The sequence below is a fragment of the Eleutherodactylus coqui genome, chromosome 6 (assembly GCF_035609145.1).
Source record: "Eleutherodactylus coqui strain aEleCoq1 chromosome 6, aEleCoq1.hap1, whole genome shotgun sequence".
Classification (NCBI taxonomy): domain Eukaryota; kingdom Metazoa; phylum Chordata; class Amphibia; order Anura; family Eleutherodactylidae; genus Eleutherodactylus; species Eleutherodactylus coqui.
The window spans coordinates 118,967,438-118,985,690 of record NC_089842.1 but is presented as its reverse complement, the minus strand read 5'-3'; the positions used below and the strand labels follow the sequence as shown (position 1 = coordinate 118,985,690).

General features: G+C 43.2%; 1 protein-coding gene across 1 annotated transcript in view; it reads right to left on the bottom strand.

Moving 5' to 3' along the window:
- TECPR2 (tectonin beta-propeller repeat containing 2) overlaps window positions 1-18,253 on the bottom strand; it is a 56,431-nt gene that overhangs the window by 25,420 nt on the left and 12,758 nt on the right. Inside the window, exons 3-9 of the mRNA XM_066607479.1 lie at window positions 8,936-9,064; window positions 8,142-8,273; window positions 7,906-8,063; window positions 6,178-6,490; window positions 4,964-5,093; window positions 2,768-3,154; window positions 687-1,486 (exon numbers count right to left, since the gene is read on the bottom strand). Of these exons, the coding sequence (XP_066463576.1) occupies window positions 687-1,486; window positions 2,768-3,154; window positions 4,964-5,093; window positions 6,178-6,490; window positions 7,906-8,063; window positions 8,142-8,273; window positions 8,936-9,064 (2,049 nt within the window). The remainder of the gene's footprint in view (window positions 1-686; window positions 1,487-2,767; window positions 3,155-4,963; window positions 5,094-6,177; window positions 6,491-7,905; window positions 8,064-8,141; window positions 8,274-8,935; window positions 9,065-18,253) is intronic.

The window sequence follows — 18,253 nt, the reverse complement described above, 5'->3', positions numbered from 1 at the left end:
CTAAAGCAGCAAATGCATTAACGGAGGCTGGAGGATAGACAGAAACAACATTGGTATGCCTCCATTAAAAATCAGAGAATATAGAGGTTTAGTGGGGTCTGACAGAAGACTGAGTGGGCTACCACAGCTCCATACAACTCAGATGTATAAGGCCAGAATTCAACCATGAGGCCTTCAAGGGGTTTTCCCAATTAGTAGTGATGATCTATCTTAAGGATAGGTCATTAATAGTTGGTCAGCTTGGGTCTACCGCTAGAGATCTCACCCGATCAGCTGTGCGGACGCCTGCTGTCCCCAACAAACCACAGAGCAAAAGCTGATTACTCTGACCCTGTGTAGTGGCCGGCATCTGTAATACCAGTGCAGCACTCCTTGATTTTAGGTCATCAATAGAGATTACCCGGAAAAAAAAAAAAAAAAAAAGATATTCCCATTGTAAATATTTTTGGTATATCCACAAGTTCCCACCCCTAGGACCCTGACCTAGTCAGAAAAAGTGTGGTGCTCTCCCTTGAAGTCTATGAGAGTCACAGAAAGACCTGCACATACGGGGTATTTATAGCATAGCGCTGTAGATCTCCTCAAATAAACCTATACATCTAGGCATTTCCAAAACTAATGCAAGCACCCCAACACTCATTAGTACATGAGCCCATCCCAATACTGGATCAGTCATTGGGTTGTACCTGTTCTGATTTCAGTAAAGCACTTTCTTCTTGCATGGAATGTGACAGTTCTTGGGATACGGCCATTTCTGCCACGCTGACATCCGAACAAGAGCGCGGTATTCTGTGCCCATAGATATCCTCATCATCGCTGGATGCCAACGAATGGTCGTGTTCAGGTCTATAATTTTTAATGGCTTCTATAGTGTCCTTACATAAAGGATTTCCATTTAGACAGAGGTTCTCCCCAATAGAACTTGAGGGTTTGTGACACTGGACACGTAACACGTCTTGCTGCTCCTCATATATTAGTCTATCCTTGTCGCTGTCCAAGACTTTCGTGTCTATTGAGTCACTGCTCCCGTGTGACCCCAGCACCAACTCCATACTTTGTGGTCCAGCACCATTACCATCCTGTGCTCCCTCTACAGGACACTGCTTGGTGGCATCATGTTCCTCCACCGGGGGCGCCTCAGCAAGCATGTTTATGGCCACTATTTGAGTGTCAGATGAGGAGTCTGACGCACCTTCACTAGTCTTCATATTTGCATCAGAGTCTTTGTCTTCTTCCCCGTGGTATGAATTGCTCTCGCTGTCCACATCCGGAGCAGGAGATTCAGTGTGGGTTGTACTGAAGACGCCTGAAGTGTTATCATCTCCATGACACTTCCCACTGACCAGGCTCTCCTGGGAACTTAAAAGGTCTGTACTGCCGCCGGTTAGCCCAATCGTGGTACAGGAAAAGTACGAGTTTAAAGAGAGGGGACTGTCCATGCTCGGTGTGCTCTCAAGAGAGCCAATGTGACTCCTGGAACAGTTTTCTGAAGTGCAAGGACAAAAAAAGAAAAAAAACTGAAAATTTCAGAACTTTATTACAACATACATAAATTAGCATTTTCTTTCAGTATACATTTCTTCTTTTAACCCCTTAGTGACCACACTTTTTTGCTTTTTTTCCCCCCATTTTTGTTTTTTCCTCCCCCCCTTTTAAAAAAATCATAACGCCTTTATTTATCCATCGACGTCGCTGTATGAGGGCTTGTTTTATTTTTCAATGGTGCTATTCAATGTCCTGCAGTTTCCGATGGTACCATTCTGGAATACATAGTACTTTTTGATCGCTTTTTATTAGATTTTTTTCTTGGCAACAGTGTGACCAAAAAAGCGCATTAATGGCGTTTTTTCCCTTTGGATGACGTTTACTATGCGCGGTAAATAATGCATTACTTTGATAGAACGGACTTTTATAAACGCAGCGATACCAAATATGTATTTTTGTTTTATTATTTAGATTTTTTTATTGTAAATATGGCAAGAGAGGGTTTCTTTGAACTTTTACTTTTTTAAATAATTAATAAAACTTTATGGTTCTTATTTTTACTTTTTCTTTTAGTCTTCCATTACATCATACTGCATTCTGACAGGCAGCCTATCAAGCCACCCCACAGGGATGGCTTGATAGGCATTCTGCCATGACATACCTGGGGTCTTTCAGAAGGACTCCGGCTGCCATGACACCCGCACGTCTCTCCTGATCTCATCGCGGGGGGGGGGGGGGCCGAACGGGACCCCCCGAACACCGTTCTGGGGATTTAAATGCCGCTGTCAGATTTGACAGCGGCATTTAAAGAGTTAACAGTCCTGATCGGCCAGGCAGCCGAACGGGGGTGTTGCTCGCAGGTGTCAGCTGTATTAAACAGCTAAAATCTGCGATGTATGGAAGGAGATAACAGCACTATCTCCTTCCAAACACTTCCTGGACGAGCAGGACGTAAAAAGACTATAGCGTGGTCACTAAGAGGTTAAGGAATGCTACAGAAAAAAATAATGTAATGGCGTTATAGGATAGGATAATGTACCAAAAATGGTTTCTTTTTTAAGACACATAGCGACACATGCTACTTTATGGCATACAGTGGTATACGTCGTGCTTTTACATTTGGGGCATAAGTTCCTAGAAGCACTAGAATTGCAGGTGTATAGAGAAACCAAACTTGGAGATACGTGCTACCGGAGATTCCTAATGATTACCCCTAAAGCAACTTTCCCCCCCTGATTGAGCAGACAGGTCAGCCTGCACCATATACAGGATATGCAGTTACCTTGGCGTTTCTTTTTCTTCTTCTTCACCTTTATAGGCTTCACTACAAGCTCCTGATCAAACTCCTCATTGCTGATGATGCTAAATCTTTGTGAGGAGGCGCGCTGCTCGGACCAGTCCTGATCGGCATCATTCACACTGTACCCGCTGTCCGTAGAGATGCGGCTCCGGTCTGGGAGCTCTACAGGGAGAGAAGTACTTCGGACCCTCTGTTCCAGGGCTTGCTCTTCTTCCTCCAGCTCCAGGGGGCACAGCTGGATCCGTTCTGTTCTCAGTGCCTGGACAGGTGGGACCGGCTTGTTTTCCATATTGGATACTGAGCCATTTAGTAGCTTATTTTCCAGTGAGGCATTTTTGGCAGGAACGCGGAAAGGGCTATGCAGTACAGCTGTTACAAAGATACGTAAACAGACCTGATAAGTAACACAATTTTCTGTTTTGAGAGGAACACAATTCTGTAATAAAAACTAAGCAAATATTAAGTCCTTTTTACATTGTAAGATAAATTGGAACGAGCATGCGACCAGCGGTGAGGCAGCAATCGTATAGCTTTCACTTGGCATACATTTACAATAAACAGTACTTGGGTAGTTCTAATCGTTCATTGATCATACCCGCCTCTAGTTAACCCTTGTGTCACTGGTTTCTATTCGGCAAATCGTCCGACGCCTGTTTATACCAAAGGATGCAGCAGACCCATGATGATTTTTGGGTCCGCATGAAAGATCCGATAAGCGATAATGCAGCGATGTATTACCGATCTTTCATTCACTGCAGGCATTTAGACCTAACAATCATTATGCAAATCACTCGATTATTTGCACAACTGTACCGTGAAAAAAGGCCTTTAAGCCCTTAATCACCACACATTTTTTTTTAGTTTAAAATGGTGGATTGTAAACAATTTCACTTTTGCATCAATGTGAATGAATAGGGCTTTGTTTTTGGTTTTTTTTTGCAAGACATGTTGCAGTTTCAAGTTTTAATATTTTAGAATTTGCACACACTAGCATTTTTTATGCCTTTTAAGGAACATACAGAAACGACAGAACCACCATATAAATCTAGGTTCTTGCCCATGTGATAAAGGAGCATGGAAAATTACATATTGATACAACTAAGCAGGGTTGGTTCATTCATGTTATATGTAACAACTTACAAAAACATTTAATAACATTTATTAATTATTATTTTGTTGTTTCAGGTGACTTTTCAGAATAAGTTGTCACATGTGTACATGAGAAATAACAATTTCTGACCAATACTATTATGGCAGTCATCCGCACTGCAGGCTCCATCTCTAAGGCTGCTCTCACACAAGCGTCTGTTTGAAAGCGTTTAACATACCCCATCATTAGAATGGGTGATAAGGTGCGTTATAAAGTGCTAAACCCACTAAAATAGAGCAGACAGCATTCAAACGCTAGTCTGCGAAGCCCACTGAAATCAATGGAGGGGTTTTTACAGCGTTTCAAACGCTGCGGTAAGCGCTGTGAGGCTGCCTGTCCACGGGCGTTTTAGCATGGCATTCCCCGCGGCGATAATCCAGCCGTGGGGAACGCAGTGCACGTTTTTCATAGCTTTGCTATGGAAAGTGCAGCCCCCCTGTCCACGAGTGGAGAATCATAGCGATTCTCTCTGCTCGTGGGCAGCAAATCGCAGCATGCTGAGAATTGTCGCGATTCCCAGCGGCGATCCTATCTGTTAGATAGGCTCACCGCGGCGATCCGTCTGCTGGCTGCTGCTCCTGGGTGGGCGGCTCCCGAGGCGGAGACCCGCCGCGAGATATCGCAACACCCGTGGACAGGCAGCCTAAAAAGTGTTGCGTGTGAGAGTGGCCTAAGGCCAGTTTCACACACACATGTAATACAGGTGTCCCAGCCTGACCTGAAATCTATGATATTCTGAGTTCAACTCAAGAAACAAGTGGACAGGCAGGAAGGGGGGCACACCCGTAATACACATGTTGAAACCAGCCGAATTCTTAGTTTTACCTGAGCTAGTGGGTGGAGACTAGCTGTCATGTAGTCTCCGATACACTGCACACAGAGAAGAGGAGATCCTGCTTCCCTTTCTTTGTAACATATCAGAAGCAGCATGATGGATAATATAATGGAGGACATGATACAGCAGTATTGCATTATACAATTCCAAAATTTGCAACTCAACTAGTCTAATTTGGATATTCTGTACTCACCAGATATGGCACCTTCTGGCATGTCAGAAATTCTAATGATTTCCCTGTCCCCCTTCAAGAAAAATATTTCATTGTTGATACAGGAGACTGATACGATATCTCCAGAACTCTCAAGACCTCCAATCACAGCCTGGAAAAAAACATGTAGCAACAATTTATTAGTCTTTCTACATATAGATAAGACGATCACATTGGGTATTCATGCAGCCACTTTTTGCTCCAACTAACAGAGAAAGGCTCCCAAGCAAAACCAGTCTATTAAGTGGTTGTATATAACAGAGTACCCCTATCTTCTGATTTTTAATGCCATAATATTATGGTTAGTTTTTGGGTAAACAGAGTACGTTTTACTTCCCTATCATTATATGAAAATGTGTGGGTATATATGAAAACATGCATGGGTATGGCAGGAGGCGATACAGATCCAGAGTCTGTGTGTTTTTTGGTGTTGCTGCTTTAAATTCCTATAATCTAGCAGGGGCAGGTCACTGCCAGACCCTCAGAGGAAGATAGAAGCCCATGTAGCACTCCGTGAGCGCCATGCAGTGAATAGAGGCACTGGCAATGAGTGGCAGCAGCAGGTCCAGTTCAGTTCAGGCTTTTCTGTACACAGAAAGAAAATTATGTTTATTTTTTATACTTTGAAGAATTTCGTAGGAAAAAAATGGGAAAAGGTTATTTATGAATTTTTTCTTTTTTTTAAATTTAAATTTGTAGATTTTTTTTGTTACCCTTTGGGTGACTTGAACTTGAGATCAATTGAATGCTTTTACAATATACTGTAATACTTCATTACTACAGTCTATTGTACTTTTCACACTCACATATTAAGCCTTGCCATTGGCAGGGCTTGTCATGGTTATATAAATGACAGGTCTATCAGACTTTACTAGGCCCAGGGCTGCCAAGGCAACCATTGGCACACACACAAAAAAAAAAAAAAAAAAAAAAGGACAAAAAATCATTTTGGTAGCCCAACTAACTTATGCTGTTAAATCAGCAACTATGCAAACATTGCTACTAAGTGTTTGGCCGTCTAAGACTAAACAATGTTGTCATTCAGAGGTTGAGGCAAACAATTTTCCATGGGAGAGGGGAAAAACAGCTCATATGTTGGGAAATATATTTTATATTTCAATTTTTCCAATGAGTGTCCAGATAGGAATAAAACCCCAAACCACGCACTGCCTGACCGGGCCGTGTAGTTCACATACCTGATTGACCGTGTCTAGGATATAGATGCTGTACTCGTCCCAGCTCAGAATCCATCCTTCATGTAGGAAACAGGTCACCAGGCCCAGGTGTTTCTCGGATAGTGTATATCCAGCCTGATGCGTCGTCTCCAGTCGGGGATACAGCTCGAAAGATTCCAGTCCATGAGCCAATACATCCTTTAAAATGAAAGTTGACTGAACAGATCCGTGGGCGTCCGCCTTCCAGAGGCGCAGTCCAGGCCGAGATGCAAACAATGTAAGGTCACTTTGCTTGCAGAGACTAGGGATAAAGCAGGCGCCGTATTTGCCATTGCTGAAAGAGCGAGAGGATATTACTGATGATGTGAGAAGAACAACTTGTGGTTTTGCATCATCAAGTCACGGTCAAATCATTCACTTGAGAATATACACTGAATAATGCTAAGACGGTAAAAGTACAGTGGTTTGACATCTTAGCTTCCAGAACTAGATGATCTGGCAAGAGACTGAAATAGTGAGATATTAAAGGGGGTTTCCAGGGAGAATACTATTGATGACCTAGCATCATGGGATCTGGGATCATCAATAGAAGGAGTGACCATATGTGAAGCATCAGGGTACAAATATCCCATAGCTCCACCTAACGCCTCAATCATCCAATAATACATTGTATATGATGCTACTCATCCATTGCACACACTCATACCCCAGAAACAACACTGCAAGGCACAGAGGTTATAACAGGTTAGCATATATAGGTTAGAATAAAATCCAATTAAAAGGAACCCGTCACGTCCCCAGAGCACATTAAACCAGTTATGGTGCTGTTAGGCGACGTGACAGGGAGATCTAATTGTTATGCTCACCCGCTCCCAAGATCCAGCACTATCACCTGGTGAAGATTGCAATCAGGAAAATCTGACCCTTTTCAGAGCCCCATGCGTGCGCTCTCCCATAGACCTGTATAAGAGACTTCACCAGGTGACAGTCCTGGATAGTGGAACGGGCATTTAAAAAAAAAAAAAAGGCCACCAGGATTCCTGCCAGGTCCCCTAACCGCACCATAACAGTTTCTTTGGGGATGCGTCAGGTTTAGAGGTGAGCGAGCACACTCGTTTAAAGCTGCTGCTCAATGGAGTAGCAGTCTCATCGAGCAGCATGCAGGGGTGGGTGGGTGGTAGTGAGATCTCTCTCCCCCCCCCTCCCCTTCCCCGCATGCTGCTCGAGCGAGTACACAGTTACTCGATAAGAATGATACTCGATCGAGCAGCAGCCTTAAACGAGCATGCTCGTTCATCTCTAGTCAGGTTACCTTTAAAAAAATTAAAATACTATAATGAGCCGTTAATATTCTTCATTTCTATTGCTAACATACTAGCATTATATATATCTATATCTTAGTATATAGCGCTGCTGTATAAAAATGGGAACAGGCTCCTGTTAGGACATACGACTACTATGCCCCAACAGGCTCTTACAAGAGACAGCCCTGGAGTCCTTTTTCTTTCCCCAGGCTGTTCCATAATGAGGCAGCCCTGGCGATCATGGTTACAGGCAGGTCCCCATCCGGTTATACAGTGCTGCACACAGGCTTGGCATCGGAGTCTTCACTGGACCTAGAAGTTGCAGCAGGATTACAGCCATCCTCCTGCTGGCGATCATGTGGGCACAGTAGCAGTGCGATCACTTTGACCTAGTAATTAACCCTTTGTCAAGGTGTGGGAAAGGGTTAATTTCTAAATAACTTACGATTTTCTAGGTTGATTTCCAACTTGCTTGATAGACTTTTCTTCTGTGTAGAAGAGCAGACATCTTTGAGTGGTCGATATCAGCAGAACTTTGTGGCTGTAATCCAGCTGGACTATAGAGGACAATTCCTCTAGGATCAGGCAGGAGTTACATGTACCCTAAATGAAGACAAAGTAAAGTGGTAGGAAGCACATGTACGGAATAAGGAGCCAATCCTTCCAAAGCTCGGCATTCACCTTATCAAAATCCAAGTTGGACTGGATAATTTTTCCTCTTTCATCACCAGAGAACAGTTTCATTCCGTTGGGGCTCCAGGCCAGGGCGGTGATACTGCTCTTATGGCTGCCGAGGACATCGAACCGGCGGAGCTGCAACAAGTAATGGGAAAAAGATTAACTTACTTCTAAGACATCAATTGGCACAACTGTGCTTGTGTTCGGGTCTATCATCCCTGACAGCCATGTTTGGTTCCTCTATGGTCCATGTGTATAACACCATCACTATGGCTGGATTTAAACAAACATATGAACATCCACATTAAAAAGAACCGTTTAACACTGATAAACGTAAGGTTATGTATAGGGGCAGCGAAAAAACATGTCACCGCTACACACTAAATGGGAAACCACTGGGCAAACTGACATGGAAACGGAGATTTGAGTTAACTGTAAGCTTAACTGCAGCAACCAGTGTCAGGCAGCTGCTGCCAAGGCAAGTAGGATCATGGGGTGCATCAAAATAGGATACCTTTCTTGAGTGTAATATTACATGTTATAGTCCCTAGATTACTTCAGAAGGGGTGTTGATCCAGGGATTTATTCAGATTGCCAAATTTGGAGTCGGAAAGGATTTGTTCGCTCCAAAAAAAAAAAAAGGGGGAACTGGCTTCTTCCTCATGTTTTGTCTTACTCTGGATCAACACTGCAGAATAGGCTGAACTGAATGCGCACGTCTTTTTTTCAGCCTCCCATACTATGTTACTAGAGTGAACATCTGCACCTTTAATCCCAGCCACGGTGCACATACAGACCTGCTTGTTTCGTCCAGGAAGGGGAGACACAAGTTGGAAAATCACCACTCTGCCAGAAACGGTGCCCACCGCCACCAGGTCATCAAAGCAGCTTAGCAGCTTAGTGACAGATATAGATTCAGTCTTCCCCTGGAATAAAAGAGCAGGAACTATAAAGATGGACACAAGTTTAACCCTTTCCCACAAAACAAGTTTAGTTAAAGCCAGCTGATGAGCATGTATGTCACGGTGATCGCACGTGCACAGAAGCGGGTGGCTGACAGCAGCGCTTTTTGTTTTTTTATGTTTTTGGTAAAGAAACGTGATGAAACTCCAAAGAAAAAATATTTAATGTAAAAAAAAGTATCTAAAACCAATATAGAAGTGGTCAACCTATACCGTATGCATCTCAGAATGATTCTATTCCCCCCCCAAAAATAGGACTTGTCCCTTGTTCTGCAACAAACAAGCTCAAATATTGCTGCATGGATTGAAACAAAAAAAAAAAAAAAAAAAAACAACAAAAGTATGGCCCTTGGAATGCAACAAATTTTTTTTTCTCCATGAAAAACGTGTTAGTAGCTGTTGTAACATACCGTGTTTTCCTGAAAATAAGACCTTGTCATATGCATTTTTATTCTACCATGCTGCTCCAAAAATAAGACCTGACTCGATAATAAGCCCTACCCCGATTTTCAGGGGTGGGGTTGAAATATAAGCCCTACCCCCAAAATAAGCCATATTCATTTTTGCCCCCAAAGTGTGTCAGGGTCTTATATTCACGGGGTGTCTTATACTCACCTAGCCGTTCACCGTTCGGGTCCCTCCCGTGGTGCTCCTGAAGGCTTCCATGCAGTCCTCAACAGCAAGGGAGCATCTCTTGATGGTGATAGGGATTGAATACCCCGCCTTCAGCAAGCGATTGCAAGAGATGCTCCGTTGGCATGGAGGATTGCACGGAAGCCTGGCAGAGTGTGGGAGACCGGCGGGGCGCCCCGGACAACACCTGCTAGGGGAGTGGTTTTTTTTAATGTAGTGTAGCTATGGCTTATTTTTGGGGTACGGCTTATATTTCAAGCTCCCCTTCCTGAAAATCAGGCTAGGGCTTATTATCAGGCAAGGTATTATTTTCGGGGAAACGCAGAAGTAGAATGAAAAAACAAAACACTATACATATTTGGAATCACTATTATCACAGCTACCCATTGAATAAAGGCAACACATCATTTATGTTGTGTGGTGAAAGTTTAACTCCCAACGAAAACTATCATGGGATTCCCCCCACCTCCGACAAACTGTTAAAAGGACATTAGCACCTCCATGTACCGGTCATACATGTCTATTTCTGTTACTTTTATGGGAAGCAAAGGGCCACTTTGGTGAAACACATATTTTACATCCCTTTCCCCCTCACCTGACTGCTTGTCACACTTTGGAGGTCTTCTACGTGTATTGCGGGCACTTCTCTGCAGTGCAGCCCCCTGTCTGAGGCTTATCAGACACCATATTGAGAGTGCAATTTCTTACTTTCACTTTCAAACCTATCGCATGATGCAACAGCATCCATTGACCTCTACACAGACCGGTAGTTGACCGAATAATTGCTCAAGTGAGCAATTATGAGCGACTGTCAACCCGTGTACACATGGCTCTCGACACGGTAGTGAGTGAGAAGTCACTCAGTAATCGCTAGCCGTTCTGCTTCAGCGAGCTAAAACGGAATGATTACTAAGAGACTTCACTCTCAACGTAAACAGGAGTCGATAATCCTTGAGCAACTGCCTGTTTACAGTGAATGGAGACCAGAAGATATCTTCAGCCCACTCCGCCTCCATTCTCTGATAGACGATTGTTCCCATGTGAAACCAAGGAGTGATGGTTGCTGGGATGGCTGTTGGGTGCCTATGCCATACTTGTATCATGTAAAAGGTACCTTTAGCTAGAGGCTATACCATGCTACCTGCTGGGAGACAGCTTATGCTGGGGCTTCTCAGACGAATGCTATATGTTCCATTTTTGTGCGTTTTTGATGCACTACATCACCCATTACAATGATGGGGTGCATAAAAACGCTGTTGAAAAAGCCGTACAAACACCTGTGTGATGGTAGCCTGAAACGGACCGCTTTCAGACAGCATTAACCCAACTAAATCTGAATAGAGAGAAATAACTGACCAAGGTAACACTAGCGCCCACTGGAGGGAAAGCTACATCATGAATGGGGGAAATCATCAATACATTTAAACTCAGTGGCCTTTTAATTATTGATTTTTTTCTAATCATTTATTAAAGTTGTTTTTTTAGTTCCCACAGGGAACTTGAACTGGCGATCGTTTGATCACTCATGCAGTAAAGTGTAATACCATAGTATTTCATTATACTGCGATCTGACAGCTTGATTGGCAATCTGCAATGGCAGTCCTGAGGGCTTTTAGCAAGTCCCAGACTGAACGGCATCCCGCAATCTCATAGCAGGGGGTAAGGGGGGGCATTTAAGAGCTGTCAGAATTGACTATGGCATTTAAAGGGTTAATAGCGGCTGATCATAGGCGTTACGGGCAAGTGTCTGCTATAAGATAACCAGTACCATCATTGTATGCAGCGGGATCAACTCTCGAACCCCTCCATACAAACTCTGAACCTCCATGATATAAATATACGTCCTGTAGCGTTAAGGGGTTTAGGAGACCGGAAGAGAGCGAACTCGGCTGTTCCCGTCATTTCTGTATTCAAAGTAATCCTGGATGTGTTGGCTAATGGCCACTTCACCAGGCGACCACCACTCTGGAGACGTACGTGGGAGCCGCATCTATCTATGCCATAAAAACAAGATACTCTATAAAAGTCGAAATAATCCTTTCATAAAGAGTTAATCAATACATTTTACGTAATTTATTGGTAGAATGGAAAATACTCAGCTACACTGACAATCAAAAAAAAAAAAAGTCTATTTCTCTCTGATGAAGTGACAAAAAAAAAAAAAAAAAAAAATTGTCCAAGTAGGCTCAAACGTAAAGGGTTAAAACAACTGCCAAAAAAAGACCATAACTAAGGTGGATGGAAATCTTGGAGGCAGGGGGTTTACATTTCTGGAAGAGTAGAGGAAAACCCTCTTCCAACATGTCAACCCTGCAAGCATAAGGCCTCATACTCACAGGGAAATTCGGGCCCGCGGATTCTGCATGCAGAATCCCACAGTGGATCCCTCCTTTCCCACAGACATGAGGCCAAACACATAGATAATACTCACCTGTCCGGACGCTGCAGGTTGCCGCCTGTCGCGCCCGGATCTATTGTTTTTTCTGCTCGGCACGCTGGCACACTTTCTTTTTTGAACTACTGCTTTCCAGCGGTACAGCACGAATACAGCTGCGGTTGTGCCGCGGGACCGGACGCCTTCCATAGGCTTCAGTAGAAACCGCGGACACCCGCAGAAAATGGAGCATGCTGCGGGCGATTTCCCACATGTGCGATTCGTGCAGCAGAAAAAAGGACATCCGCAGGTATTTAATTACCTGTGGGTGTCGAATGATTCCCTGTGGGCGCAGACCATCAGTGTGGGACACCCGCGCGGATTTGTTAAACCCATTTAGTGGACAGGTGTGTAACACCTACATGCATGCAGAGGAGAGGGGGAGGAAACAGCAAACTGCCACAAGTAAAGCTTTTTGCACCAGTTTTCTGGCATATAAAAAGTTGCAGCTTGGTGTACAGCACCTTGTGGGGCAAAAGCTGCAACATATGGCCACTTTAATCTGGTCTCACAGCTTTTGGCCTTTAAAATTGGAACAGGGCTCCTTCTGGTTAAGGAGTGTGGGCACCCCCAACCTTGGGATTTACTATCATTTATGCCAGAAGCAACAGGGTTAGTTACCGGAAATCTACAAGTCAGTGACAGCACCTATAAGGGAGTCCGCCCCCCACCATGGGATCGGTAACAGGACCTCCTCCTAAATATCTTTAAAGACGAGAACACCCACTGCCTTCTCAGTCTGTAGCATTTCAAGGCACCGGTTTACTAGACAAGCTGTATATATTTGATATATTTATTTTTTTACCTAAACCTAAGCTTTCATCTTTTTCTCTTCTATCTTAATGCATTTAAAATGGACATGGGTGGGAATACAACAGTGCTGTCATGGGCTCACGGAAAACCGATTACTGGTAAGTAATCCTGTTTCCCTTACACCCATGAGAGAGTAAACTAAATTAGAGCTATGGGGGGACTACCGCCTGAAGAACCTTTCTTCCAGATGATTCCTGCTCAAAAGCCTGAATATCTAGCTTATAATGCTTGAGAAAAGTGTTAAGAGCTCCACATAGCTGCTCTACATATCTGTTCTATAGAGGCATTGGCTTTCTCTGCCCATGAAGTACATATAGCGGGATATACGCTAAAACCCGAAGGAGCTGTACCCCTTGCTGAGGAATAAGGCCTCCCTCACACAGGTGTTTGCAGAAATGCAGCATTTTTCAACACTGAGTTTACTGCGGTTTCAGCAGCGTTGTCAGGAAGCTAAATATATATATTATATATATATATATATATATATATATATATATATATATATATATATATATATATATATATATATATATATATATATATATATATATATATATATATACATACTCACCTAGCTGGCGCCATCCGGGTCCCTGCTGCTGCTCTCCGGGCACTTGTCATCACTGACAGAGCATCTTTTGCTAGTGACTGGGTTTGAGGACCCTCGCCTCCAGCAAGAGATTGCTCCGATTGGCTGAGCTCATGGGCTGAGCCAATCACTGCCAGCACTGGATGCACCAATCATAGCCATTCAGGGTCTTCAAATCCCTTCACTAGCAAAAGATGCTCTGTCGGTGATGGAAAGTGCCCAGAAGCCTGCCTGGAGAGCAGCGTCAGGGAACCGGATGGCGCCAGTTAGGCAAGTATGGATTTCTTTTTCTTTTAGGTAATGTAGCTAGCGCTTGTGTTCAGCGCTGTCAAAAATGTGGTACCAAGTTGTGTTAAATTTTCGGCAGCGCTAAAGCCGCTACCCATTTATTTCAATGAGCGATGCATAGTTAAAAAAAGGCCAGATAGTCAGATAGTTGAAGACGCTGCGTTTTGATGCTTGTGTGAGCAGCCCCATTGAAATGAATGGGAGCGTTGTACGGCGTTTAGCGCAACGGTGAAAAGGCAGCACTAAACGCTGTACAAAAACGTCTGTGTGAGGGAGGCCTAAGCCAACTGGATGGCCCTTAGAATCCATCTAGCCACTATTTTTCTAGGACCTTTTTCTGCCGTTACTACCCTGAAATTGCATAAAAAACTGGGAAGATTTTCTCCACTCCCTAGTAATCTCAAGGTATTTCACTTAAAGATCTTCTGACATCCAGATTATGAAATTCAGCTACTTTTTCATTCTTTGGTTTTGAGCAAAAAGAAGGCAGCATAATATACTGAAAGCGATGGAAATCTGACACACCTTAGGAAGAAGAGCAGGGTCTGGGTTAGAACCCTGTCATGTAAAACATTAGTAGGAGGAGGAGGGAACGCAGAATAGCAGTAATCTCCCTTAGCCTTCTAGCAGAGTTAGTGCAATAAGGAAAGCTAATTCGGAAGAGATTCTAATAGAGAGATCTTCCAAAGGTTCTTGGAAATCTGAGAAAGGACAAGATCCTGATCCCATGGAGGATTACTGGACTTGCGTGAAGGGTGAAGTCTACCTGCCGCTCTAATAAATCTGCCGATCCAAGGACGTTCAGAGTTCTGAGTCAAAAAGGGCACTTGATGCTGAAACTTACACTTTAGAAGGGGTTGAATAAGAACTTTAAACCCACTACACTTAAAGAAAACATAAAGCTCTGTCATTATCGGGCCTGAAAACAGATCTACCGGAGTTTTACAAAATCCGAAGAAAGCTTTCCAGACCCTAAAATATCTGAGGTCCCCTTTTCTGACTAGCAAACAAGGTAGAAACTACCTCATCCGAGAGACCCTTGCTTTTTGCATGATGTAGAGGGTCCTGGAGAAGCAGATCTCTCTCTGGAAGCACTCGGGGATCCGTCAGATATCCTCCTGAGCCAAGAAAACCATACTCTGCGCGGCTAAAAATGGGCTATCAGAATTACCCACATCGTACTTTTCTTATCTTCTAAATCATCAAGTACGCATAGAGGAGGAAATGCATAACAAAACTCCCTCCCAGGGAAGAGACCGGGCATGTATTCCCACAGCATGATCTTGAGGTCTCAGGGTGAAAAATATGCAATATTTCCTATTTGCTCTTGTGGCAGCAGTAGGAGTACCCCATAGCCAACATGTCTGACTGAAGATTTCCTGATCCAGTGCCCACTTCCCTTGACAGAGTATGTCTGGTCAGGAAATTTGTCTTGATAATGTCTTCCCCTTTAAGGTGGACTTAAGAAAAAAAAGGGAGAGAACATTGGATTCTGCTAACTGGAAAATCTGCTATCCTCATTAAGGACAGAGATCTTGTCCCACCCTGCCTGATAAATGCTACGTCTGTTGAAATGTTCATCAGAAGTTTTACATGTCTTCCACAGTAATGGAACTGATCGAGATAGAGCGATATGTATGGCCCTCAGCTCTATATTGCATTCCTTGAAGGAGAAATTACTCTGAATAGACTTGCATCTGTGGTAATAATCAGATGACTGACCTCCTACAGAATCCCCTCCGACAAGCGATCTGGAGAGGTCCACCACAGAACTGAAGATTTCACCCTGGGAAAAGAATGAATTGGGCATCTGGAGACGACATTCCCCCATCCCAACGGTCCAGAATCTCCAACTGCCACAGTCTTGAATGAAAAGAAGCCCAATTAACAAGGTCATAATCCCTAAAATAGACATAGCCTCTCTTACTGAAATTGTAGTGGGAAGTTTCACAGCCTCCATCCTGTCCACTAGCCTCAGAATCTTCTGATGAGGTAGAGTTCAGATCTGGAGCTTCAAATCCAGAAGCTTCTCTAGGAAAATATATTTGGAGTTTGGTAGAAGACAAGATTTCTTCCAATATATCTGCCAATGCAGACTGGACAGAATCTATATTACCCTTGAAATCTGAGCTTTTAATTCTTCTGTTGTGTGATCTACAAGCAGAAAGTTGTCCGGATGAAGAACAATAATCCCATCCTCCTCCCCAAGAGGAGCCATGACTTCCACAACCAGTTTCAAAAAAATTCTTGGGGCCTGAGAAATCCCAAGGGGTAGAGCAGTGAGTAGAACCCACTGATTTCAATGGGTTGGTTCACATGAGCATATTTTGCGCGCATTTCATTCACGCGAGGAAGAAAAAAAAAATTAACAGAAGGCTCTATTTGCATTTGCGCACAAAAATAGCATATATTGAACTAATTAACTTAATTGCCCATTTCAATGAATGAAAAACCATGATCACTGTCTAACTCTGGAACACGAAAGAACATTCTTTTTTTTATCAGAGAGAGTAAATTTCTTCTTGCAGCATCTGACGTGAGATCAGTAAGCTTGAAACTTTTTGGAGAAGAGCAAAATTCCAGACGATAGCCATCGCTTATAATGTCCTTTACCCAGGTGCTAGCTGAAATACTTTCCAAAACCTTAAAGAAAAGAAAAAGGTGCCCTCCTACTTGTAAGTCTGGTGTGATAATTGGTTTTTATTAAGGGGATTAGACTACTATTTAAATAAGTCCTGTGAGACAGTGACGGGCAAAGTACTGGAGGGCAGATATATTTCGCCTAGGATGCTCTCCTATGAGGTTTTAGGGAGCACTTGGGCAGATACGTGCCACCGAGCGGTCTGGGCTCGGTGGAGGAAGCCAGCAGTTGTGTGTCAGTAACATTAAGTTACTGACACGTTGTAGTTGGTAAGTGGTTCCAAGCCACATAGTCCGGGCCGGCCTTTCCTGGAGTGGTCAAAGTGAAGGGTGGGATGGCCACTCCCACGTACCAGGTGAGGCTGGTACCAGGCCTTATAAAGCCTGGGCCTGCCGGTCCTAGGAGAGGTGTGCTGAGACCTCTGCAGGGCTGAGAGCTAGGCTGGCTGTGCGCAGCAAGCGTTTGTTTTTTCAAGTGAGTAGTCAGGGCCGGTCTATGTATAGTGAGTGCTCAAACGAACAGAGGTTACTTTATGTTGGCCTGGAGTTGAGGCCCGTTTTTGCTTTGTTTTGTGCTGAAATAAACCCAGGCGAAGCCTGGACTACGAACTTTATCCAGAGTGTCATTCTTTGACTGTTTACGCCCAGATTGCTACCTATCCTAACGCTAACCCCTCACAGTCCCTTATTTTTGTTATCTGTCTTCCAATTTTTGCTCTTCCTACAACATACATTTTCTTCCTTCCTAAAAGCTAGTAGGGATGGCTAACACTGGAGAAGATAGAAAGGATTCAAACAGATCTGGATAAACGCCAACAGTGGGCAGCGACTAACAGAATGTATTTCTCCTTGTTAAATACCAAAGTACTACATCTGGTCAAGAAAAAAATAAAAAATAAAAAAATATACATACAGAAGGGAGAAATTGAGCTAAGCAGCACATGTGAAAAACACTTTGGCATACTAATAGATCATAGACTGAACATGAGTCAACATTGTGATGCAGCAGCAAAAAAGGCAAAGACAATTCTGGGATATATTTAGAGATCAATACAGTCTAGATTCTCTATTCTTCCTTGGTCAGACCTCATCTGAAATACCATGTCCAGTTCTGGGCACCTCAATTTTAACCCCTTAATGACATGGCCTATTTTGGCGTTGAGGACCAAGCGATTTTTTGGTATTTTTCCATCTCCATTTTTCAAAAGCCATAACTTTTTTATTTTTCCGTGGACGCGGCCGTATAAGGGCTTGTTTTTTGTGTGGCGATCTGTAGTTTTTATCGGTGCCACTTTTGGGTATATAGACAATATCGTAAAATTTTTTTATTTTTTTTTTTAATGATAACAGGGAGAGAAAACGCATCAATTCTGCCATAGATTTTTTTTTTTTTTACAGAGTTAATCATGCAGCATAAATGACACACTAAATTTTTTCTGCGGGTCGGTACGGTAACAACGATACCAAAATTGTTATTTTTTTTTAGGTTTTTACACTTTTTTGCAATAAAACCCCCTTTTTTTTGGAAATCTTTTTTTTCCTCTATAGCTGCATTCAAAGTCATGTAACTTTTTTATTTTTCTATGTACGGAGCTCTTTAAGGGCTTATTTTTTGCGAGACGAGCTGTAGTTTTTATTGGTACCATTTTGGGAAATGTACGGCTTTTTTGATCACTTTTATTGCATTTTTTGTGAGGCAAAATGCTAAAAATTAGCATTTTGCCTCTGTTTTTTAGCGGGTTTTTTTACGCTTTTT